General features: G+C 61.8%; 2 protein-coding genes across 14 annotated transcripts in view; both read right to left on the bottom strand.

The window, feature by feature from the left end:
- Positions 1 to 1,504: 1,504 nt before the first annotated feature.
- Positions 1,505 to 7,849, bottom strand: F7 (coagulation factor VII). The gene is made up of 8 exons (XM_081214869.1): positions 7,665 to 7,849; positions 6,481 to 6,641; positions 5,902 to 5,926; positions 5,714 to 5,827; positions 4,202 to 4,342; positions 3,241 to 3,350; positions 2,886 to 3,009; positions 1,505 to 2,337 (listed from the first exon to the last, which is right to left on the bottom strand). The coding sequence occupies exons 1-8, from the start codon at positions 7,732 to 7,734 to the stop codon at positions 1,739 to 1,741; spliced, it is 1,344 nt and encodes a 447-aa protein (XP_081070995.1). The 5' UTR covers positions 7,735 to 7,849; the 3' UTR covers positions 1,505 to 1,738.
- A 2,215-nt stretch (positions 7,850 to 10,064) lies between these two features.
- The window catches only part of MCF2L (MCF.2 cell line derived transforming sequence like), a gene marked incomplete at its 5' end in the record, with an annotated part of 121,613 nt that continues 107,568 nt past the window's right edge, over positions 10,065 to 24,109 (bottom strand). For 7 of the 13 annotated variants that reach the window (XM_081214402.1, XM_081214404.1, XM_081214403.1 and 4 more), the window contains 15 exons: positions 10,065 to 11,616; positions 11,730 to 11,833; positions 11,901 to 12,013; positions 13,273 to 13,394; positions 16,506 to 16,580; positions 17,612 to 17,704; positions 17,928 to 18,046; positions 18,873 to 18,939; positions 19,097 to 19,175; positions 20,246 to 20,338; positions 20,452 to 20,673; positions 21,453 to 21,578; positions 22,346 to 22,438; positions 22,541 to 22,633; positions 23,883 to 23,952. In XM_081214402.1, coding sequence (XP_081070528.1) covers positions 11,531 to 11,616; positions 11,730 to 11,833; positions 11,901 to 12,013; positions 13,273 to 13,394; positions 16,506 to 16,580; positions 17,612 to 17,704; positions 17,928 to 18,046; positions 18,873 to 18,939; positions 19,097 to 19,175; positions 20,246 to 20,338; positions 20,452 to 20,673; positions 21,453 to 21,578; positions 22,346 to 22,438; positions 22,541 to 22,633; positions 23,883 to 23,952 — 1,555 coding nt within the window. In that variant the 3' untranslated portion in view covers positions 10,065 to 11,530. Of the gene's footprint in view, positions 11,617 to 11,729; positions 11,834 to 11,900; positions 12,014 to 12,115; positions 13,395 to 16,505; positions 16,581 to 17,611; positions 17,705 to 17,927; positions 18,047 to 18,872; positions 18,940 to 19,096; positions 19,176 to 20,245; positions 20,339 to 20,451; positions 20,674 to 21,452; positions 21,579 to 22,345; positions 22,439 to 22,540; positions 22,634 to 23,882; positions 23,953 to 24,109 lie in introns of those variants that run through there. The other 6 variants (XM_081214397.1, XM_081214396.1, XM_081214400.1 and 3 more) reach the window with 4 other exon arrangements.

Below are 24,109 nucleotides of genomic sequence, written 5' to 3'. Positions count from 1 at the left end.
TTACGGTAAAGTTCGCACACTTAGAAAAGATCTGGGGACTTCCCTGGTGGCGCAATGGTTAAGATCCACCTGCCAGTGCAGGGGACACGGGTTCGAGCCCTGGTCCGGGAAGATCCCACATTGTCGGAAGCCATCCTGGAGCCATTGCACCATGACAAAGTCATGAAGCAACGGAAGGCGAAACTGCAAGGCAGCGCCATGCCAGGAAGGTGGACTACAGCTCTGTTGTTATGTTTTATGATAATAAATTTACATATAGGGGCAATTTTGGGGGGATGTTGCTCCACGTGAAAGAAAAATTCCTCTAGGACTCCCCCTCCTGAAACTACCACAGAATGGGAAGTACCCACTAAAGCCCCGGGGAAATAGGTAAAGAATTAAGAGCCTGGAACTAAGGGGATCTTTTTATGGAAAACACCCTCTAGTATGGAGTTACGGCCATGGACCGGAGTTCCTGATGACAGGAAATTTATGGTTCTATTATAAAGGAAGATTAATTATAAAAACGCAAATGACTAGAGCAGAATTGGTTGCTAGGACAGGGAGAAAACACTGTCTCAGTTGAAGGAAACAACGAGAAAGAGCATGCAGGGTATATTGTAAATATTTTCGTGGAACCATTGTAAAAGGTTGCCCATGCAAGAAGAGAAATAGGAACAAGTAGCTCCAACTTTTACAATTAAAATAATCATATAACTGCTTGGCTTGGTTACTAAGAAATAACCTGTGATTAATGGGAACTTGGGGAAATATTTTAATAGGACATCTAGAAACTAGGGGATATTTTTAAAAAAAATCTTTATAGAACATTTTGAGGTTTGATTGTGCTAGGATTGTTTGGTCACGTACCTGGTAATGTAATCAACTATAATATATAAACCTGTGATTGTAAACAATAAAGATGTGAGAGAGAGAAACATTCAGTGCTGATACTTTAAGAAGTGTCATAGAATTATTTCCTTCGGCGACGCTGTCCATCCCTCGGGTATCCCTGGACTCGCTGGAGCTGGACTCTGGCACCACATGCCGCGGAGCAGTGAAGCCCATGCGCCACAACTACTGAGCCTGCGCTCTAGAGCCTGTGAGCCACAACTACTGAGCCTGCGCTCTAGAGCCCATGAGCCACAGCTACTGAGCCCACGTGCCGCAAGTACTGAAGCTTGTGCGCCTAGAGCCCGTGCTCTGCAACAAGAGAAGCCACCGCAATGAGAAGCCCGCGCACCACAATGAAGACCCGACACAGCCAAAAATAAATAAATTTATAAAAAGAAAAGAAAAGACCTGGAAGGATATCCAGCGCAGTGAGTGGTGGATGCTGACAGTTTATCTGAAGATGAAACGCTTGAGTGAGAGATGAACGTGTAGGGAAGCAGCACCGTCACCGCAGGTGGACACGTCACCGGGGGTGGACACTCGCGCCTCTGCTGCCGGCCCGGCGCGCCCAGTCCCCGCGTGCTCTGCCCGGTGTGTCCCCTTCTGTCCCCTCCCCCCTCCGTCTGCCTCTTTGACGCTCAGTCTCTCTTTCTCTCCAGCTGCTGAGAATCTCCCTCAGGTTTCTCTCTGTCTCTCCAACCCTCAGTCTCTCTCTGTCTGTCAGTCTCCCTGTCTCCCTCTCTGTGTCTGTCTCTCCGTCTCTGTTTCCGCTTCCCCCTCCCCCGCCCCAAGAACCACAGGAGAATTTCCGGCTTTGGCGCGGGAAGACCGGGCACACACGGCGGCTTTATTTGCGGGGTGGGCGCTAGGGCAGCAGCGGGGCCCGGACGAGGCCCCCCGAGGGCGGCGGGGAGCTCATGAGATGGCGGAGCCAGGCCGTGTACTGGGAGACCCGGGTGTAGACGCCGAAGTGGCCGGCGGCCGCGCAGCCCTCGCCCCAGCTGACGATGCCCGTCAGGTACCAGGTGCCCCGGAAGGGGGTGGCGTGCGGGCCCCCGCTGTCCCCCTTGCAGGCGTCCTTGCTGCCGTCCGTGTAGCCGGCGCAGAACATGTTGTCAGTGACGACGGGGCCGCCGGGCCTCCGGCGCGACTGCTGCCGGCAGTCTTGGGTCAGGAGCCGGGGCACGTGCACGGCCATGAGCCGGAGGGCCGTGGCGCCGCGCTCCAGGAGCTGGCCCCAGCCGCTGACGGCCGAGAAGCGCACGAAGGCCAGCGTCCCCTCCGCGAAGGCCCGCTCGGGCAGGCAGAGGGGCGCCACGTGGTCGCCAAGGGCCACGGGCCGCGCCAGGCGGAGCAGGGCCAGGTCGTGGTCCGTCTTGCCCCGGACGTACTTGTCGGGGATGATGACCTGAGCCACCTGCCGCTCCTGCTCGTCACCCTCGTCCTGGCTGAGGTCGTGCTCGCCTGCGGGGGGACCAGGGGGCGGGGGCGGACCGTCCACTCACTCCACGCCTCGCCTCCCGGGCCAGGGTCTCCTGTCGGGCAGGAGGGGCCCCGCGTCCCCCACCCCTGGTGGGCGAGCAGCCTCCTGGGGCTGCCGGGGGGTCAGCCTGGGCGTGAGTCGGGGCGGATCTGGCCCCGAGGTGCTGGAGGCAGGTGAGGGGGGTCGGGCGGGCAGCCGTGGCTGGGTGAGGAGAGGGTGCCCCGTTCCCCTGGTTCTTCCAGACGGGGCCTGGCCCTCCTGGGGTCCTCGTTGTCCCCTGAACCCACCGGGCAGCGCAGCCTTGGGTGGGGCACCCCCTCGGGGACCTTGGTGGGAGCAGCGTCACCCCAGGGCCGGGTGGCAAAGAGGCTGAGGGGGGTGGCCACAGTGGCGCTGTGGGTATGGGGTCTGCCCAGACTCTGCCACTTCTCTTTGTGGGGAAGGTCACTGGTCGTGGAAGCCCCGGATCTTAGCCCCGGGGTTATCATTCAAGGACCGTCTCCCCGCAGAAGGAGGCCACGCAACCTACCCAGCACCGCTGTCAGGTTCCTCCAGCTGCTGAGTCTGTCGAAACAGTGGGCTGCGGAGACCACCCAGACGGTGTCGAGCAGGGAGCCCCCGCACAGCAGCGCCCCATTCAGCTTCAGCATGGCCTGACGAGGGCACAGCAGATGCTGGAAGCTCGCGTTCCCGTCGTGGCTGCCTTGGGGGCTCCCCTTTCCCGTGCACCCTGGATAGGGGCTGCTTTACAGGCCGCTTCCATCCGGCTAAGGGAGTGGAAAACTGGTGGACGCTGGCCGGACAGTGGTCACGCCGGGGCTGGACTCCTCTGTGCATGCCCGGGATCGTCACCCAAGCTCGACCCAGCGCTCCTGGAGGCTTACCTGCCAGGGACACTCCCCTTTGGGGCAGACGTGACCACCCACAATTCGGCCTTGGGGGTTGCTGTCGTTTCTTTTTTCCAGAATAGGCGTTTTTCCGCACGGATATTCAACTGTGTAAAACAAATCCAGCAAGACGTGGGGATGTGTGGGGTGCTGGTGAGAAAGGCCAGGGGCCCTGCGGACGGGCGGCTGCGCCTCCGGTCCTGCCCGGGGCTGTGGCAGGCCCTTGTGGGAGCTGCCGGGGAAGCAGATGGCCCAGGGTCCTGGAGACTGGGTCCCGCTCACTTTCCAAGGGGGGAAGACGTGCAGCTTGAAGTCACTAAAGGTGTGAAGGATAAGCTGTGTAAGGTGACCGGCATCTCAGACAATCGGGCTGCTCTTCTGACCTGGCTCTAAGTTTTCCATCCTGCTCCAAGAAAGCCCCAGGCCAGAAAAGAAAGCCTTTAGAGGCGGCAGCTGAATGTCAGGCTCCCTAGACAAGGCTGGGTACATCCACCTCTGGAGAGACGCAGGGCTGGGGGTGGGGTCAGCTTTGGGAGCGGCAGCCCCATCGCCTTTAGGCTGGTTTGGAGACGTTTTCCATTTTCCCAAATGTGCTGCCGTTGAAGAGACTTGGAATCCAGAATCGCGCTGCTGTCAGTACAGACCCTGGGTGTGGTGCTGAGCCCGCCGCGGGCAGTGGGGGTGGGCAGCGAGCGCCGCCTTCTGCACCGCCCCCGGCTCCGGGGCTCCGCCCTGCCCACCGGGGCCCCGCCCTGCTCTGGGGGCGGGGGCGGCCGCCTCCAGCCCAGCTTCCCCTCTGCCGCGCAGAGCGTGCTGGCAGTGCCTGGTAGGTGCTCAGTGATGCTATGCTTCCCCCCACCCCATCTTGTAGCCAACGGGGGGACGTGTATCAGGACAGTGACTGCTCATCAGAAATGGAACCACCCAGCCCTAGACCTGGTCCCCGAGCACCTGTTACCTGTGGGCGTGCAGGACACGCCGTCCGCCTGAATCGCGTACCCCTCGTGGCACCAGCAGGTGCGCCCAGCCTCCGCGTCATCCCTGCAGTACTGCTCACAGCCCCCGTTGTCATTCGGGCAGATCAGCTGGCTCTTCTTGTCTGAGGGCAGAGGGCATGGCCGACGAGGGCCCCGGTTAGGGCAAGCAGGCCCGGGGGCCACCCGTCCCTGGGGCAGGGGCCGTGTTCTGCACGAAGGTGGCACCCAGCTTCCGGCTCCAGGGACAGCCTGGCACCAGCCCACTCTGCAGACTGACCCAGAAGGGCAAGACCTGGAGTTTGGGGCAGGGTCCCACGTCTGAGCAGCTTCGTCAGTGGGGATGTGGGGCCGGCATGCTGTGGCCTCCACAACGTCACCCCTCCCAGGCTGGGGAAAGCAGAGGCCCCTGGGGACAGTGGACGAGTCCGACTCAATCGGAGGTCTGCCCGCGAGCAGCCAGAGCCAGGAGGCTGGTCTGCAGCCGGGGCCTGGTGCCCCAGGGAGCTGCCCGGGCTGGCCGCTGGCTCAACCTGCCTCTGAAAAAGGGAACTTTGTTGTGGACACATGGTTGGCTCGCTCTGCAAGTCCAGGGCCACCGGAGGGAAGGCCTGTCCTGGAGGTGAATTCACACCAGGACCGCTGAGCACCCAAGCCCCAGGTGACCAGCAGGGACCCTCTTCCCTGGCCGTTCCCCTCCCTCTCTGACCGTGGTCCTTTGAGACGAGCTAGGTGGCATCAGAATGTTCACAGGTGGGGAGGGATCCCAGGAAGTGACTGCCCCCCTCTGATGAAGTCCTCCGCTTTAATTTGATCTGCCTGATAAGCGTGTTGTTTTCCTGGGGGCCTGGGGCCACATGGCATCAGCGCGACCCCTGGAGGGGCTGGACACAGGGGTCAGCCACATCCTTGTGCCTGAGCCCCAGTGGGACCTCAGGACACCGGGGCTTGTGGGCGCGTCCCTGGCGGGTGGGTCTCTGTAAGTTCTGTCCCACATAGTCTCGGAGGTCAGAACATCATCCACAGGGCTCCCGGGAAGAAGCCGCTGGGAACTCACACCTGGCCCCTCGGCTCTTTGAACCCATGTCCTTTCCGTGTGATAATTGTAACCGCGCCTGTGTCGGCCTTCCGAGCGTGCTGACCTTCTAGCAGATGACTGACGCTGAGGGTGGTCTGGGGAGCCCTGAGCTGTGTGACACTGTAATGCTGGACCTACCCTTGTAACAGCAAGTAGGGAAGGCCAAGCTTCCCCGACCACCTGGCCACGGGGATGTGTGGAGCTGGCGGAGATGCAGTGATTCCCCAGGCCCCTCCGGGTGCGTCAGAATTTCCCAGTGCCGGGAGCCCAGAAGGGGACAGGGCATCAAAAGTGGGAGAATTAGCACCTGAGAACCCCAGATCCGAGACTCTCAGGTTGAGGCCCTTCCAGGTCACCAAGGCCAACCTCCCCCCAGGCCATGCTCAGCAGCCCCCCTGGGGGCCCCGGGCGTACTCACCCGTCTCACAGTTCCGGCCCTCAAAGCCATCCAGGCAGAAGCAGAGGTAGGACTGCAGCTGGTCCTCGCAGGAGCCCCCGTTCTGGCAGGGCCTGGAGGCGCACTGGTCCCCATCTGTGAGCAAGTCGGTGTTAGGATGCCGAGAGGGGGGCTGGCGGGTAGATCAGGTCGGCCGGGCACATACTCACCGTTGTAAGAAATCCAGAACTGATTCTGACGGAGCAAAGAGGAAGGTGTGTGACACAGGTGTGCGCCAGGGGCAACGCTTAGGGTCCCCGCGGAAGGAGCTGGCGGGCTGCGGCGGGCTGGGGGGGCTTCTGACCTGGCCCTCGTGATGGGCTCTGAAAGCCAGACTTTCTCCTCTGGAGACGAGGTGGGTGCATCCAGGGGAAGCAAGTTTTTTCCTAATATCCACCTGCCATTGCTAAGGCCACCAGAGGTCACAGATTTCCTCTCCCAAGTCAGGATCCCCAGGCTTTAGCTGTGCCACGTCCGAGCTGTGAACGCGGACAAGACACCCCTGCTCCCTGAGCCCCCACTTCCTCCTCAGATGCTGCATCGACCGTCCAGTCGCCCGCTGAGCGGGAGAAGGTGGGAAAGGGATGCACGGGTACTCTGCCAACCACAGAGGCCCCGTCAGTAAAAGGGATTCCCGAGGAATCTTTTGGCCAATGAAGTAAAACTCAGCAGGGTTGCCGTGAGAATCAAAGCAGGCTTCACAACCACGGGGTGGCCGCCGCACGCCCGCTGGCCCCAGGCGAGCTCACCGTCCTCTCCTCGCTCTGGAAGATCTCCCGGGCCTCCTCGAAGGAGCAGAACTCCTCCCTGCACTCGCGCTCCAGGGATCCAGGCCACAGTTCCTCCAGCAACCAGTTGGCGCGCCGGGACCTGTGCAGGACGCTGTGGGCTTGCTCCTGGGAAACAAAGACTGGAGGGCGGGCCGTGAGAAGCTGGACGTCCGGGGGGCCCACACCCTCCCGTCCCCCCACCCCGTCCTCCACAGGAAGTGTTCCCACCGTCCCCTCCGCTAGGTAATGCGAGTCAGAGGGCTCCTGTCCACAGGCCTGGCTGAGTCTGCAATGGGAGCACGTTCTCGCTGCTGCCAACGGGCAACACTGCACAAGCTTTATGTGCAGGAGGAAGGCAGTGGGCTCAGTAAGTCATCGTCACACATTCACACCCTTGACCTGGTCCCTTCACTTCTAGGAATTTATCCCAAGGAAATGCTCTGAGACCTGCACAGAGACCCAGCCATCAGGAAAGCTGGAGACAAATAATCTGAAACACTAAGTGATGGTACCCCATGATGCTTAAGAAGGTGCAATATTAAGTGAAAAAAGAAGACAAGCAGGAAGGACCATGGGCGGCACCAGCTCTGCCACTCGGACCCCAGAGTCTGGCCGTGGGATCTGAGGGACGACGTGAACCGGACTTCACGGGACAGTGTCGGTGCCTGGTTCCCACCTCGGCCATCCCTTGGTGCTGGAGAGTCATGATGACAGCTCACAGAGCTGTCCCCGTGTTACCGGCTCAGGCCTCCCAGCGTCTGTGAGGACGGGGTGCAGGGGTCACAGGCGCGGTGGCAGATCATCACGGTCCAGCGTCCCCACACCGTCCCTCGTGCCAGCCCCCCACTGAGAGGCCGAGAGAGCAGAGTGAGAGAGGCACCTCTGAACCCCAGATCCTGTGCCAGGGGGTGGGGAGGCGTTGGCGGCAGGCGGGGGGCGCCCACTGTGGCCGGGGAACGCCACGGCTCCCAAAAGTCTGGAAAATAATTCCCCGAAGCCTTTCCTCCAAATGCCGGGCGAGGAGGCCCTGGGCACCGTTTGCCTTTCGGAAGGAAAGCAGATCAGAGCAGAGCTGCCAGCAAACGGGAGCGCCCGGTGCATGGGCCAGCTCTGGGGGTTGGCTGCCCTTCCGCTGGGTGACCGGGGAAACCTCCCTCGCGTACCTGCCACCAGGGACCCCCGCAGGCCAAGCAGAAGGCAGAGGAGGGCCAGCCCCCGGAGCCGAGGAACCATGGCGAGGCCCTGGGTCGCTTAGTCTGTTGACTTTCCTGGTGGGGAGGCGGGCAAAGGTCTCCAAGAGCTGGAGAGGGTGGGGGAGGGAGGCCTCGCTTCCCAAGCACACGGGGCGGTCAGTTCCCCGCCCAGTGCCTGCTGACGGGACAGACGGGCCGCCCCAGGGCACGGGCCTGGGGAATCGGGCTCCTTGTCCCAGAGGAGACGCGGGTCTGGTGGCGTGTGCAGCTCAAATGCGGCTCAGAAGTCTGCAGCCAGACGACCTAGGACGGCAAGCTGGGAAACAGAACTAAACTGCGGGTGGAGAGCCGTCCCCCGCAGTGATGATACTGGGAAAGGGGGGCAGACTTGGGGCGTGAATGTGAATATTTTGTCACAGGGGAGGCCTGGTTTCTCAGCCGAAGGGCCCCTCTGGGAGCGCGAGGGGGAGGGGTGCGTGCCCCCAGCGGAGCCCCTGCCCCTGTCTCAGCCCTGGGGGGCCCGGGTCTTGTCCCTCATGCCCTCCTGGGCCCAGGCCACCAGCTGGGGTGACCAGCTATCCTGGCTGCCAAGCACGAAAGGGTTTCTCAGGACGCTGGACTTTCCAGACTTAACTGGGACTGTCCTGGGCCCGCTGGGCTGGCGGCCACCCTGCAAGTCTCACTCAGGTGTCCAGCCTCCTCTAGAAGTAGCCTCCTCTCCATAAACGGGTGGAGGCTGGGGACCCCAGCTCTGTGCATTCATCTTCAGAGGGCGAGCGAGGAGACCCAGCTGTTCCAGGCGGGTCGGCGCCACTCCCTCCCCAGGTGGAAGGCAGTCCTTAGAGGACAACATTTTACTTATCACCTCTGGAATTTCTATTTGTTACTGTCAACAGTTGTTTAGGAATTCAGTTATACAGGAATTTATTTGTGAAGGGGGAGGGGGAGGGGAGGGACTCTCACAACCCTTCCTGGCGACGCCTGGGCCCAGTGGGTGCAGCAGCTCTGGAGTCAGACCACCTGGCAGGGTGCGGTCAGGGTCCGTCTCCTCCCAGCTTGGGGAGGAAGGGGCTCATTCCTTTGAGCCTCACTTTCTTTGCGGGGCAGCAGGGCTGCTTGTCCTGCTGAGAGCCTGGGGGCGTGCACTGTCCTGCAAGGGCTCCAGAAGCGCCACCTGCCACCCCTGCCGGGTGCGGCCACTGCCCGGGGCTTCCTCCGGCCCCAGGGCTGCCCACCTTCTCAGACCGAGTGCAGCGCGGTCACTGGTCACTGACTCAGTGCTCCTCTACAACTGCCTGACCCAGCACCGCCCCCAGGGGCTCCAGCGACAGGAATCTACCCAGTCCCAGGTCTGGGCAGGTGTCCCAGGGCCACGCTCCCTCCAGATGATCTGTGGGAGGGTCCTTCTGGCTTCTTCCAGCTCCTGGGGCTCTGGTGGACCTTGGTACCCCTGCCAGGCTGAGCCAGCCTGCCAGATTCTGCCTCGGCCGGCACATGGCTGCTCCCGCCCGGGTGTGTTTGTGTGTGTGTGCACGCGTGCGTCCAAATTTCCTGCTCCTTATAAGGACACCAGTCATTGGACTAGGGGCCACCATGACCCCATCTTAACCAACTGCACCTGCAGTGACACTGTATCCAAGCAGGATCACCTTCTGGGGTCCAGGCGGACAGGGATCCCAGGGGGATGCTCTCAGCCCTGGCTTCCCTCGAATGGAGCTGAGCTGCACCTGTGTTTGGAGCCACGTGAGGGGCCTCCTGACCACAGGCCCAGGAGGGACAAGGCTCGGGGGTAGGAAAAACTCAGCTCCTTCTAGGGCTTCTCAAAGCATCACCACTGCACCAGGTTTCTACAAATGACCTGCCAGGCACAGGGCATCAGCATGAATTAGGGCAACGCGAAGGAGAGAGGCCCTCAGGTCCAGGGTGACGGGGTCCCCGCAGAGGTGGAGGGGACGCTGCAGGCCAGTGGGGACGTGGCTTTGAGGAGCCACTACACCGACACTTGTGCTATTTCTCCCAGGTGGCCGAGCACAGGTACAGAGTTCACCCTATCTTATTCCTGCAGGAGAACCCCTGACAGAGGGGGGAGGGGGAGGGGGCATGGGCGCTGGGGTCGAGGGCTCAGGGATCAGGAGGCCCCACTCGCCCTGGGCCCCTCCGGCCCACACTGGCATCTGGGGGTGGGGGGCGTTCCAGTGAGGGCGAGCCTAACATTACCACCCAGTTTCAGATCCTGTGCCTTTACAGAGGAAGGCCGACAGCAAGAGGTGCTGATGTTTATTCAAACACCAGCCATACAATAAAGAACTCGGATTTTTAAATTTCACTTACATCAGCAGTTAAAAAAAAACAGAAACAGTGACTGAAACATGAGGTTTTAAAGTGCTTTTATGAGGAAGAGATCACAAAAATGGTGGACAATCCCAGGCTGGGATGGCAGGAATTGTGCCTGAACAATCAATATATTCAGTAAATTATGTGAAGCATCATTTTCCAAATAACTTATACACCAGGAGAAAAGCTGCCGAGCTTGTACGCCGTCCACTACACACTCCAGAGAGGTCTGGCCCTGCACAAGGACGGGGAGCCCATGGGCTGGGCTGCAGAGGCCTGGGGCTCGGGGGGCTGTAAAGCGACACATCACCAGCAGCTTGGAGGCTATAAATACACCCCTCACAGTGGGGACGTATGTACACACATCGACATATATACACACATAGAAAAATAGCTGCCCCAATCAGACCCAGAAAGCGTTTCCAAGGAACAGAATTTCTGAAACACAAAACACAGTAAAACAGAAGAGTTTTCTTTCCAGTTCTGCCTTGATTTGAATAAGATAAACTGCTCCTGTGCTCAGGACAGTTCCACACAGGACATGCCAGGCAGGGGAAGGCGGGGGGCCGAGAGCTCAGGTTTTCCCTGGGCTCCTGTGACAGCATTGGTTCAGATGAAACCTGCGAAAACGGCATCTTTACACAGTCTTTAAAAACAATAAAAAGACCCTAATTCAGTGAAGTGTTAAAAAATCGAGCCCCCCATTTTTTTTTCTGTAGAAAAGGTTAATATTTTAAATTATAGTTCACATTTTCCTTTGAAAATTAACCTACACAGGTGAAGGAATTTCCTTGGTTTCTAACTGCCTGTGTTTGTAGAAACGCTGCCTGATTCTACCCAGGGACGTCCTTCCACTCACCTGTGACCAGGTGGGTTGTTTCCACGAGAGCGTGTCCCCCAAATCATTCAGCGCCATGTAAACCCCAGTAACAAAAAAGTTTTATATCAAATACAGTATGAAATTGTCATTTCACGTAAACACAGTGATTCTTGGTAAAGATCAGAGGCCAAAGTATCACCAAAAAGATGGCCGTAGAATTAATCCTTGCTTTAAAAAAAAAAAATGTGTAGAAGACAAACTAGCCTCCTGCCCCCGCACCAAGCCGCTGGGTCAGTGAATCGGTCACTTCTTTTGGAAGCAGCTCCACAGAACGCGTGTTCCTGCAGAAAGCACCGGACCAGAAACGTCGGAAACCAAAGGGGAGCGGCTGCGGCCGAGGCCGAAGGGGAGTCCCGGGAGCCCTGATGCACGGGAGGTCTGTCGTCTGCAGCCCCGTTCGTCCGACTCCCCGAGGAAGCCGCGGTGCCGCGCTCTTCCTGCGCCCTGGGGCGCGCGCGGTCCTGGCGCCGAGGCCGCAGGGCGGACTCTTCCCGAACCTTCGTCTGGGGCCGCGGCGGCGCCGGGGTTCCGTGGGCGGTTCCGTGGGCGCCAGCCCCTCCCCACGCCGCGCCGGCCCGAGCAGAGGCCCGCTCCCAGGGCCGCAGGCGGGGTGGCCGCGGCGCTACCCCTGCAGGTCCGCGAGGGCGGCCGCGCAGCTCTCGCTGCAGCTGGACGAGGCGCTCAGCAGGGCGGACCCCGCGCTGGACTCTGCGGACAAGCAGGCGAGCGGCTGCCGCGCGTCCTGGCCCCGCCCCTGGCCCCCGGCCCCGCCCCCCGGCCCCGCCTTCGCCGCGGTGCCTGGGCTGCTCAGCGGCCCGTACCTGGGCTGCTCAGGCACCCGGGGGCGCCGCGTTGGCCGAGGAGCGAGGACAGGTTGCGGGCTGGCAGCCAGCCCTCGCCGCCGGAGCTCAGGTTCCGCACGAACCTGCAAGGGGCGCGGTCAGGGTGCGGCAGCGCGCGCGGGCTCCGCGGGGGCGCGCGGGTGGTCTTACCAGAGGCCCTCGTCGCCCTCCTGCACCAGCTCCACCTCGTCCCCGCTCCTCAGGACCAGCGCGTCGGGGCCCCCCTTCTCGTCCAGCCCCTTGACGGTGTACTTCCCGGGGACCTGGGGAGGGGACGGCAGGGCGCATGGCACACATGGCACGCATCTGCTGGTGCCCAGCGTCCAGCGTCCCGGGAAGGACGAGAGCCTTGCCATTCTCAGAGCTTCCGGTGGGACTATGGCCTTACACTGCAAAGGTCTCCTCGTCCAGGGAGACGCTAGGTCTCACGCGGTGACCACTAAGCCTGATCAGCCTGTGCAGTGCCCTTGGCTGCGCCCCAGCGCTCCCACCACACCCAGCTCCTGCGGTCCCAGGGCCTTTGCACCTGCTGTTGCCTCTTCCTGGGTCACGCCTCTGCCCTCACCGCACATGCTCTGCCTTTTACTAGTCTTTCACCCCAGGAGAGGGGGGATTCGTGTCCACCTTGCCCCCTGTTTGCCTTCAGTGCCTGACACGGCAGGTGCTCAGCACCTGTGCACGGAGCCGCTGCGCGCCGCGGACTCTGAGAAGGGGAGGCCATTCTGCTGGACTGTGGGGCTCCGGCCTCACGAGCAGCGAGACACATGACTGGGAGCCCCTGAACTGTGCAGGGGTCACGTGCCACCAGGCTTGGGAGCAGGGAAAGCCAGGCCAGTGTCCGTTATCCTCACGGGAGCAGCTGCACCCTCTCTGGACACCCTGAGCAGCACCTCACACCCTCCTGCTGCACCAAGAACGGAATGCAAACCCAGCAGGCCTGCCCACCTCCCTGCCCGCCAGCCTAGGCTCCCACGCTGGTCCCCCAACGCCCTGGCTGGCTCTTCTCACCCTCAGGCCTCCTCGGGAAAGGCTGCCCTGGCCACCCGAAACTCTCCCTGCGCTCTCCTCCATTTACCTGTGTCTACCCCTCCAGCTCTGGGGTGCTTTGCTCGCTGCGATAAACCAGGTGTGGACCAGGGCAGCACTGAGCAGGCAGCAAATAACTGTTGCTACCGTCCTGACTCTGATGACTTAGTATGTAAATAGTTCCCTCTGCTGCTCATGCTAAAACAGGACTTTGTTTAGAAAGCAAATCCGTACCTCAGACAGTGCGATTCTCTGAAACAGATGGCGGTACACGTGCAGCTTTAAGAAAGCTCCTCTGAGGGGCAGGTCAGAGGTGTGCACTGTCCGCTGTGAGGTGGTCTGGTGAGAACTAAGGAGGGCGGGCACACAGCCATGGAGCCCTGGCACCTGAAGGTCCCTCCCTAAGCCCTAGGAGGCACAGCCCCCTGAGCTGCACTGCTGGCGCCCTGCCCCCTGGGACCAGCAGTGCAGCGGACAAGGCGGGAGCCAAGGTTACCAGCTTCCTGAGGCCCACTCTGCCTTCCTCCTCTGCGTCCGAGGAGTTGACCGGCTCCTCGGCACTGGACCAGCCGTCGTTGTCCTCAGGAGCCTCTGACGGGTGAGACGTTTTGCTCCAACCTAGAGAGGACCAGGCCCCGGTGAGGACCCCCTCAAGGTCGAGGGCGGCCTATGGACGTCCCCGCCACCCACACGTGTCGGCCGGGGGAGCCTGCCCTTCCCAGCAGCGCAGAAATGCGGGCCAGACACTCGCAGGTTTCCGCTTCAACCGTGCAAGCTGCCCCCTGCCCAGGGGGCCTGGGCCACAGCATCTGCTTCCACGGCCGGAAACGAACCCCAGCCTCCACCGGACAGCTGGTGACACACGCCCGTCCGTGTCGAGGCGAACGACGAGGGAAAGGCGTTTTTAATCAACACCTGCAACGCTCAACACCCATTGGCGGGCTGGGAGGACAGCTCCTCACGAAGCTGGGTGCTGGGCGCGCCCAGGCCAGGGAGGGGGCCGCCCTGTGCGGGTCACGGGCGGGGAATAAGCTTCCTCCAGGTTTTATAAACTACGTAAACATTCCTTCTACTGCCCTGTGTCCCCACAGAGTAGCCGCTGCATTTCCCATTGAGGGAGAGTGCAAGTGCGTTGTGAGAAATACAACAAGTGCCACGAACGAAGCGAGAGGCCGAAGCCACACGCCTGTGGTTCTGGACCCCAGCCGCTGCTCCGTGTTAAGTGGCGTTTCGACAAGAGGGGAGCGGATCCAGAACCAGTTCCCAGTTCCATCTGGTGTGGCCCGAAGCACACCTTCTCCTGGGAGAGAGGGAGTGAGGGAACCACGTGGACCAGGGCGGAATGCATGCCCGCATGTCCCCCCCCCTGCCTGCAGTCAGGGTGCAGACAGAGGGGCAGCTGTCCCCAGGCCAACACTCTGAAGGTGGCAGTGACAAGCTTGTGTTAAGCGGTGTCAGGGAGCTGCCTCTGTCTTCACAGAAAAGGGAGCTGGGACCCAGAGATGCCCCCCCAGCCCGCAGAGCACTGAGCCCCTGCTCCAGGCCAGGCCCGGCGCCCAGAGACTCTCTGGCCCTGCCTCTCCAGCCGGGCAGGGGTGGTGAGCACGACCCTCGGGCCCCGGCGGCTGGCATCCATGCAGGAAGCGGGAAGCGGGGACCGTGGGTTGCCAGCCACTAACCACGCTCGCCGCCTGCTTCAGCACGTCCGTAGCCGCCCAGGGCGGGAAGCTCAGATGGACGCCGCGTGGGGGGTCACCAGGGGCCCCGGTGCCGGGCAGCTGGCCACAAATGTCCACCCCTCCAGCCCAGCACCGATAGACACAGGGCTCCCAGCCAAATGGAAGCATGTGTCCAAAGGGGGACAGCGAGGGCGGAAAGACGACGCTGCTCCCTGGGCAGAGGGGCAGCCCCTGGAGACGGAGGCGTGTAAACCCTCACTTGAGAGCTGTGTGGATGGATGGCTCTGCCCTTTGGTCACACCCGGCCGCCCGGGGCCTCTGAGGAACCCTCTATTAACAAGTGGGATGGTCCCTGTGTCAACACAGTGACACGGGAATAAGCATGAAATGCTGAGCCCTGCGGCCCACCCTTAATCCATGTAGGATGCTGGGGGCTTTGAGGAGGACATCAGGCCAAGGCAACCGTGAGTATGGTCACCTCTTGTTCCAGTAAAAGAGTCGTTGACACTGATACTGAAAAAACAAGGGGCTGAGGCAACTCCAGGAAGCAAGCACTTGGCATTTTCAAGAGTGCCAGCCAGGACGGCCTGCAGCTCACTGTCACCTGCTGTGGACTGAAGTGATTCCATGGATGCGGGAAGCGGGGGGGAAGGAGGGGGAAGGAGGGGGAAGGAGGGGGAAGGAGGGGAGAGGAGCCGGAGGGGGAGGGGGAGGGGAGGGGAGAGGGGGAAGGAGTAGAGGGGGAAGGGAGGAGGGGAGGGGGAGGGGAGGGGAGAGGGGGAGGGGAAGGGAGAGGGGGGACAGGAGGAGGGGAGGGGAGGGGGAGGGGAGGAGGAGGGGAGGAGGAGGGGAGGGGAGAGAGGAGGAGGGGAGGGGGAGGGGAGGAGGGGAGGGGGAGGAGGAGGGGAGGGGGAGGAGGAGGGGGAGGGGAGGGGGAGGAGGAGGGGAGGGGGAGGAGGAGGGGGAGGGGAGGGGAGGGGGAGGGGAGGGGGAGGGGGAGGGGAGAGGGGGAGGGAAGGGGAGGGGGAGGGGAGGGGGCTGGCAGCTGGGCCCGGGCTCAAGGCTCTAACACTCATCTACCAGGACATGAGGTCACCTCACCTGTCTCACAGGTGAGCAGGGGAGCTCGCAGAGGTGACACACTGGGCTCCAAGCGAGTAGACACAGCGTTGGAGCCAAGTGCAGCTTCCCACACAAGGAGAGTCAACAAAGCAGGGAGATGCCTCGGGCACCTCTGGGCCTTAAGCAGGAACACAAATGGCCAAGACCAGCCCCTCCCCGAGACTGTGGTGGGGAGGTGATTCTACTCCCAAGTGCCTGGGGCTCCGTCTGCAGGGCTGGGTGCAGGCTGGGGTAGGGGTGGGTCTCTGAGCTCTCCTGCCCAGGGAAGCGAGAGGGCGCAGCCTGGGTCCCTGCAGTGCGGACTGTGGACTGAGGCCCGAGGGGGGTCTGCATCCGGATCTGGCTCGGCCGCACCATCACATGGTCTGGGAAGCGCGGGATAGCTCACAGAGTGGAATCCTGTCTGCGAGCCTTAGGCCCCCAACCTGGGCCGGGCGGAGGTGGGGGGCTTTGGGTTTCCCTGGGGGGGCTCTGCCCTCAGAATATGAGGGCAAGAGAGATGAAGGCCCGAGTTCCAATACGGAACCTCACCCCATCTGTCTGTGCGGTCGGGCGGGACGTGCCGGCTGCCGTCCCCAGAAGCATGGGGACAAATGGTGAGGAAGGATGGGCCTGGGACGTGGAGCCCCGCAGCCACTGAGTAAGAGAGCCCAGCCCAGACCAGGCACCAGCCAGGTGTCAGCAGCTGCTACCTGGTGGCCAGTGGGCAGCTCTGCGCATTCTGGGCACACCTGGCCTGAGGCCTTGGACCGAGAAGCGTGACGTCACCACGGTACCTGTCGCCGGAGCGTCAGGCTTTGAACAAAACAGTGACTGTGCTCCTGGCTGGGAGGGACCTACTTCACTGGGCAGCTCAGGTGGCGAGACAGGGTCCCTAACCGGATGGGGAAATGGCGCCAGGCTAGTCCAGAAGGCTGAGCCACTCTACCTCGTAAACCAAAAGGCGTTGGGTCGCTCTTTACTTGGTGTCGCTTAGCTTTTTTGTCGGGACTGGTAGGAGAGGCTGCAAAAGGAGGAAGAGCAGAGACAGAACGGGAGAGACGGAGTGAGGAGCGTGAGCTGAGCACCGAGGGGGCAGGAGACACACCGAGCTCATGCTGGGGTGAGACACACACGGCGGCAACAGGCTGCTTTCCATGACTCAAAAAGCAGCTTCTTGGGAACACAGCTCAGCTGGCGGAGGGATCCAGAGGTCAAGGGGGAGGCCCAGGAGAGCAGGAGGATGAGACGGGCGGGTGATGGCCCTGCGTCGGCATCATAGTTTTAGGTAAGCGGCCCCTTGGTTTGTTTTCTGAGCTCCACGTAAAGCATGCCCAGTACGCATGCTCGCCAAACCCAGCAAGGTATAAGGACCAGGATTTGTCCGTCTTTTTGTTTGTTTGTTTGAGGTCAACTTAAAAGTATTTTATAAATTGGGAAAAATAGAAAAAAACCCTCCAATTTTTTGGACCAATGAAAAGACCTCTAGACAAGACGGGCTTTCAGTATCGGGCAGGCAGTCCTCTAACGACCCGCCTGGAAACTCAGGGCTGGCCTCATGTGCTGTCTGGGTGTATTTCCCCCATATATTCACTGCCCAGGAGCCCAGGCAAGCTTTTAGAGATCTCCATCGGGTGCTCTGAACCCGCCCGTGCACTAGAAATGCCCAGAGGGAAGTGGCTGCCTCGCACTCTGGCAGGGGGAGCAATGCCCTCGGGGACCCCACGGGAGAAGGCGGGAAACGGAGGAGCTGGACCAGAAAAGCAAAGGACGGTCCCAGCTCCTGGCAGGCGGGCCTCTGTCAGAAGAGCTCACCTCCACCTCTGCAAAGAAAAGGCCCTGAAAACAGAGCCCTGGCTGCACGAATGACAGACCCACCAGCATCAGGGAAAGAGAGCGACTCAGTGGCAGACGCGTGCCTGGTGACCCACACAAGAGGCAGATGCCCCTCCCGGGACCGTCCACACGGATGAGCACGGCACGGATGGATGACAGACAGCCATGGGCGCAACCCGCCCAGAAGCCCGCCGGCCGGCCGGGGCCGGGCGCCTTTACCTTTCTGACCCTTGAGGGCAGCAAAGCTCTGCAGGGTGAAGCGCTTTCTGGAAAGCGCAGAGCTTTCTGAGGTAGAGCTAGTGACCGCGTCATCTGCGGGGAAGAGAGGGCAGTGCAGAGGGCGCCGGGCGGCCCCGGGGGGCAGGCGGTCACGCCAGGGCCCCCTGCCCAGGCCCCTGTGCTCTGTGCGGGCGGCCGGGCCCTGCGCTCTCCGTGTAGCTTCCCTGTGCCCATCGGGGGCTGTGAGGCCCTGACACGCCCGCCGTGGACCCCCGATGCAGCTCCCGGCACTTCTGGGCTTGGCCCCAACACTCACCTCTGCCCTTCTCGGGGGGCCTCGGCAGTGGCGCGGGGCCCACGTATCCCTCCAGGTTCAGCGGGTCCGTTTTTCTTTCTTCCAACTTTCTGACGTTTTTTGTGTTCCCTTTAGAGGGACTAACGACATCAGACACATGGAAAAAGAGAGAGAAAGTTGTTGCCTGGTTAGCGTTTAAAGGCCTGCTGGGAGGAGGGTGGTGGCCTCCCTGAGCTTCTACCCAGGGCTTCGGGCTGCAGGGCCACGGCCATGGCCACTCATGTCCAGACTCCGGGCGGAGCCGAGTGAGAACAAAACCTACCTCCCTGACTATTAAGTAGGAGGTGGTTTTGTTGTTGTTTTCTTTCCCCTGGGGGGGCCCTTTCTCCTTTAAAGCTATTGTTCTGTGGTTTATTTATTTAGACTATAAATCATTATTAAAGCATCATTATTATTTCAACCATGAATAATTAGACGTGGCTTACATAAGAAACAGTAAACAAGTAAGTGAATGAATAAAATAACAAAGGAAAAATAAGGGCAGAAAAGGTACGATGAGGCCAGTGTGAAGCGTGACCCTGTGTCTGTCTGCGAGCCATGGGCCTTGGGCTCAGCTCTGAGCCTCCCGCGCCCTGGGGTCCCTGTCCACCTGGGGCGCTACCATCACTGAAATGCTGGCGCTGGACTGCTCTCTGGAACAGCCGCCCACCGTGCACTGATCGTGATGGGAAATACGGCCTGGATGGAAAACGGTCAGAGATACTGTGGATGGGCATTTGGCTGGGGCTGGGGCTAGAGGCACAGGCCTTGACGCTGACCTGCTGGGACTGACCCAGCAGCACGTGACGCCAGGGATGCTCTCCAGTGCGACCCCAATGACCAGGAGACTCGGTGACAGGGCTGCGGAGACCCAGCGGCACGGGCTGGCTCCCACTGGTGACCCCCCGACGCGTGGCTGGGCCTCACCTGGTGCCGGTGGGCGCGGGCAGGGGCAGGCTGTGGGACTGCTCCAGGGCTCGGTGCTGGCTGGCCTCTGCGGGGACAAGAGCCCAGCGTGGCTCAGGAACGCGAATCCAGCACCTTCCCCTCCAGGTGCCACACGCGGTGCCTCAGATGGCTAAGGATCCAGAGGATGCTTTGCGGGAACGTAAACGGGCCCCCGGGGGACAGCCCAGAAGATGTACCCTCACCTCTGCACGCCTGCAGCTGGCCCGTCAGCACCTTCCGGATCTCGCTCACCCAGGCGGCCTTGATTTCAGGAGTTGGTGCCTGTGCCCCCAAAGCAGACCAGAAGGTGAGTGCGTGTGTTCCCGAGGGACGCGTGTCAGTGTCTCACTCTGTAGGCGCCCGGGACCCTCAGAACCGGGGCTGACGGCACCACGCTCGGGATGCGGGATGGCACCCCCTCGGGCGAGGGTGTGATGGGCAGGCCCCGCGGGCGCCGGTGCACGGACCCCAGGCCAGCACCCTGCACGGTCTCTGACTCTGACTCAGTGGGAGCCCCTGCAACGTGGCCTGCCCCGAGAGTGTGTTTCTCTGGGAAGCGGCCCTGACGTCTCCCTAGCTGACAAGGACGACGGGGGTCTGAAATCCCACAAGTGGACCAGAAGCTGGACCAGCGCGGCCGGGCTGCTGCCCAACCTCCACTCCGCCCGGGGCCCGAGGGCAGTACAGGAGGGCAGCTGGGCCCTGAGGACCCTGGGCTTGTGCAAAGCCGGGGCGCCAGCCGAGCCCCTGGCCGTTCCTGCTGTAGCTCCGTGGGGCCCTCGGCTGGCCGCGCTGGCCTGGGTGTTGTGAGCTGTGAAGAGTGCAGGTCACCGGGGCCTCCACGCTGCGGTGGTGCGGCACCCCCAGGGACCCCAGGCCCAGACCACCAAGGGCGTCAGAAAGGTCAAGGGCAACCGGCGAGGCACCTCCCGGCGCCGGATCGCTGTCTTGGGCTGGGGTCTCTCCCGGGCTCATGGGCGAACTTACACTCCACCACCTCCCGCCATCACCGGCGAGCGAGGACGACATGCTCCCCGCAGGTGCCCGGTCGTGCGCGGCAGCGTGGACGCCTGGCCCAGGCGGGCCGGGCCCTCGCGCCGTCCCGGGACCAGGAGCCTACTTCCTGGCAGGGTACCTGGAGCCCCCCTGCCCCGCAGCGTCCCTGTACCTTGTCCCGGGCTCGGCTTAGTTACTGACGGCCCAGGGCAGCCCCACACGAATGATGGGGCCCTGGCCTCCGGGGAATAGAGCTTTCCGAAGAGTCTAGACAGCAGCTCTCAGCAGAAGACGCTCACGGCGGTCCTTACGGAGCTGGGCAGGCCCCGAGCCTCGCCCGAGCGCGAGGGGCCTACCTGCACGATGTACACCTCCTCTCTGGCATTGTACCAGATCTCGAATTTCCTCACGTCCCCTTTCACGTTCTCCGTTATACCGACGGCCGTCATCTGTGAGGGCAGGGCGGGAGGTGGGCGTCCGGGCCGGGGCACCCCCCGCTCCCGAAGGCGGGCGGGGCGGCCCAACGGGGGCCCCAGGGTCTCCTCGGGGCGGCCTCACTCACGTTCAGCGACTGCTTGAAGCTGTAGGACGGGGCCTTCTCGTAGCCCTCGCCGTTCTCCTCCCGCTTCTTACAGAAGAGCACGGCCTTCTCGTGCAGGAACAGGTGGCGCTGCATGGGCTTGAACCTGGCCAGGTCCTTCACCTTGGCATGGCCCTTCTTGTGGTCCGTCCAGACGCTGAAGGAGCCCTGCATCAGCAGCTTCCCCAAGTCGCTCAGGTTCCCCTGAAGGCGGCGGCATGGGGTGCAGTTAGCGCCCAGAGCGGGTGCGGCCGAGGAGCCCGTCTGGGAGGCCGGGGTGCACCCCGCAGGGTCCAACGGCCCGACCCCCGGGAGAGGCAAGTCTGCGGTGTGTTGGAAAGGTTGGGGGTCGCAGGGGATGAACGGGGGAGCTCAGGGGTGTCTAGGGCAGTGGGCTGCTCTGTGTGACGCTACCGTGCAGGACACAGGTCATCGGTTTGTCCAAACCCCCAGAGTGACCCTGCCGTGGGCCGTGGACTGTGGGTGACACGCCAGTGGAGGCCGTCGGCTGTGACAAACGCCCGACGCCACGGGGCGGCCGGACGGGGGTGTCTGGGTGGGAACCCCCTGCGCATCCCCCTCAGTTTTGCTGTGAACCCGCTACTGCTCCAGAAAGAAAGTCTATTAATAAAAAACAGAGGCGAGTGCTGAGCGGGTTTACGGAGAGGACAGGAACCGTGCGTGCGCGGCCTGGCGCCGGTGCTGATGGGCAGGAGGCGGGGTCTCAGGTCGCGCCCACACGCCGCGTCACCGAGAACAAGACGGGTTCAGGGAAAGACCGGGAGGGAAGTGTTTTCGGGGTGAAGCGCCCTGGCTTCCGCACAGGCTGGTGAGCTGCGTGCAGGGCGGCCGCGGCCCAGCCAGAACCAGTTTGACGGCGTTCTGGGTGGTGCGCGTGTAGGGCCCACGCTGGCAAGGGGACGGCCTAAGGCCCCGCCCCCGGCTCGCGGGCTCCCCCTGCAGGACAGGGTCGGGGGCCTCACCTCATAGCCCGTGATGGCAATCAGGTGCATGGAGTCGTTCACCGCCTTGAGGATGCCCAGGATGGAGCTCAGGGCCTCCTGCAGGTCCTCCGCCCCCTCGCAGCTCCTGCTGTATTTCAGCATCTCCTGGGGGAGGTTCCACGCCCGTCTGGACACTGAGCCCCGCCACTCCGCCGAGAGCGGCTGGGATGCCCGTGCTCTGACCCACAGGTGCAGGCCCTGGGCAGCCCCGGGCACCGACCTTCGGGACACGTGTGTGGCTCCCTGTGCAGTCGTCGCCGGTGGGGACAACACCCCACACGCACTCAGACACTCACGCCCTCCCCCAGTCGGGGGGCCTGCCCGAGCCGCTGGCCCCGGAACGCCTCAGGAAGCCACCTTCCCGGCCACTGCGGGCCTACACCCCAGCCCTCGCAGCTGCAGAGCGGGCTTGTCCCTGAGCTGGGCAAGGGCGGGCCCCTCACAGCGCCTGGCCTGGGAGAGCCCCCAGCCCCGCCCCCGTGGCAGCTCCCGTCTCCCCGCCTCTAAGCCGTTACTCCTGTCCAGATCTGACCCCCGAACGAACATCTGTTACAGCTCTTCACACCCATTCTCAGGCCTCAGGGATCTGCTCTGCTGGGCCCCCAAGACAGCAGGACACAGGCAGCCTCGCATGTGCCCTGTGGGGCAGGGTCTGCCCGCCTGTTGCCCTCTGTGTCCCTGACCCCCGGCAATGGGCAGCGCACAACAGGCTCTCCACAAAGGCGTGTGAAGAGCCAGGGCCTCGCAGAGTCGGGAGGAAGGTGCCCAGAGACCACGGGGTTCAGGGACGGGCCGGGGCGGCCGCCATTAAATGGTGTGCAGGTGGGGGGGGCAGGCGGGGAGTGGGCTCCGGGGGACGCCCGGCCTCTCACCTTGAGCAGCAGCTGGTACTTGGTGATCCTCTGGACTGGCTTCAGCAGGTAGGAGTCGAGGCTCAGCTTGTGGTCCAGCTTCTTCTGGCATTCCTGCAAGCACCAGAGCCTCTGCTTTAGATGGCTGCCACTCTTCCTTGTCTGAGAGTCAACCAGCAAAGGAACGTCCCCGCTCAAGAGAGCCAGGAGACACACCTGGAAGAACGGGCAGTCGGAGCACTGTCTCCACAGGCTCTCGGAGCGCGGCTTGTTCTGGCAGTACTTCTCGTAGACCTGGAACTGCTCCATCTGCAGCGGGACAGGGGCCGAGTCGCAGGGCGCCTCTGCGCTCACGGGGACCTCAGCGCCCGGAGGCAGGCTGACCCCGCCGCTGAGTCATGCCCCTCTGCGCAAGGACGCACGGCACCTCCGGGAACAGCCTGACCTCCTCCCGAATCCGGGTCACCCCTCCATCTCAGACGCCATGGCTGTCATTGGTGGGCAGCCAGGTAACAGCCCCCCCAGAAGTTCAGTTCTCAGGGCTGCCCTAGTCCGGGCCCTTCTTTTATAAAAGATTAGGTCCATACGGCTGGCTTTAGCCTCAGAGATAACAGACGAAAAGAAATGCAGGACCAGCACTGACTCTGTAAAGAAAGACTCGCCAGGCCTCAGCTACACATGGTGCTCACACTTGTGTGCATCAGAACAGCCAGCGGGCTGGATAAAACAGTGGCTGCCGCCTCCACCCGAGTTCTGGGTTCTGCAGGTCAGGGGCGGCCTGAGAACCTGCACGGCTCACGGGTCCCCAGGAGGTGCTGATGCTGCCGACAACCCCTGAGCCATGGTGCGATGCTCCCCAACCCCCGATTCTCAGAGAGCACAGGAAGGCGTTCCCCAGGGCCAGGCCGAGCGGGGCACAAACGTGGCCCCTTCTTTCCTCCCTCTGCCCCTCGATGCCAATTCCTGACAAGGAGCCTCGGCCTCTGGTTTATGTTGTGAAGGCGACCTTTTCACTACTGGGAGGAAGGAAGTGAGTCCCCTGCTGCTGAGTCAGCAGCTCACCGGGATCCATACAGCAGGGTCGGGGGAAACAGCATGCCGCGTCCCCTCCCGCTCCCAGAGCCTCGCCACAAACCCCCACGCTAGCGATCGTCCCACCGGAAGGAGAGCGCGTCTACAACTTCAGAGCACGAGTGACCGTCCAGGGTCAGCTGGTGAGCGAGGGAGTCCTGATCGGCAAGACCAGCACGAAACTGACCCCAGCAAGAAGGAGCGTCAGCTACCTCTACACCTGCGATCCAAACTCAGATGCTGCATAATTTTGGCATCTCTCAAAGTTGATGTTTTATAGTCTCTCATTTTTTAGACTAGTACTTGGCTTAGACAAAATTGTATTCTTCTGGCCCTACCGAAAAGCATCTCAGCCAAACTGGAAACATTTGTACTTGTGATTTCGGTTGGCTAGATGGGGACTGTGACAGAATTTAAAGCCATTATGACCGCAGGAGTAACTGTAAGAATTAAGGCGTGGCGAAGCATGCATTTGAGAAACACATACCCTTTCTAGAAAGCACCTTCCAACCAGCTCTGGGCAGTCTATGTAGTTCTCCAGCTCCCTCAGGAATATTCTAGACAAAGAAAGTTTGCAACAGGTCACATGAACAACAACCAGCACAAGACAGCGTCTGTCACAAACCCTCAGACGTTGTTTTCTGAACGGCACTCGTCCTGACTCTGGACGGCACTCGTCCTGACTCTGGACGGCGCTCGTCCTGACTCTGGACG

This window comes from Mesoplodon bidens, assembly GCF_964165515.1.
Source record: "Mesoplodon bidens genome assembly, chromosome: 17".
Taxonomy (NCBI): domain Eukaryota; kingdom Metazoa; phylum Chordata; class Mammalia; order Artiodactyla; family Ziphiidae; genus Mesoplodon; species Mesoplodon bidens.
Note: the sequence above shows the minus strand (reverse complement) of the source record. Positions and strands in the feature narration are given on the sequence as shown.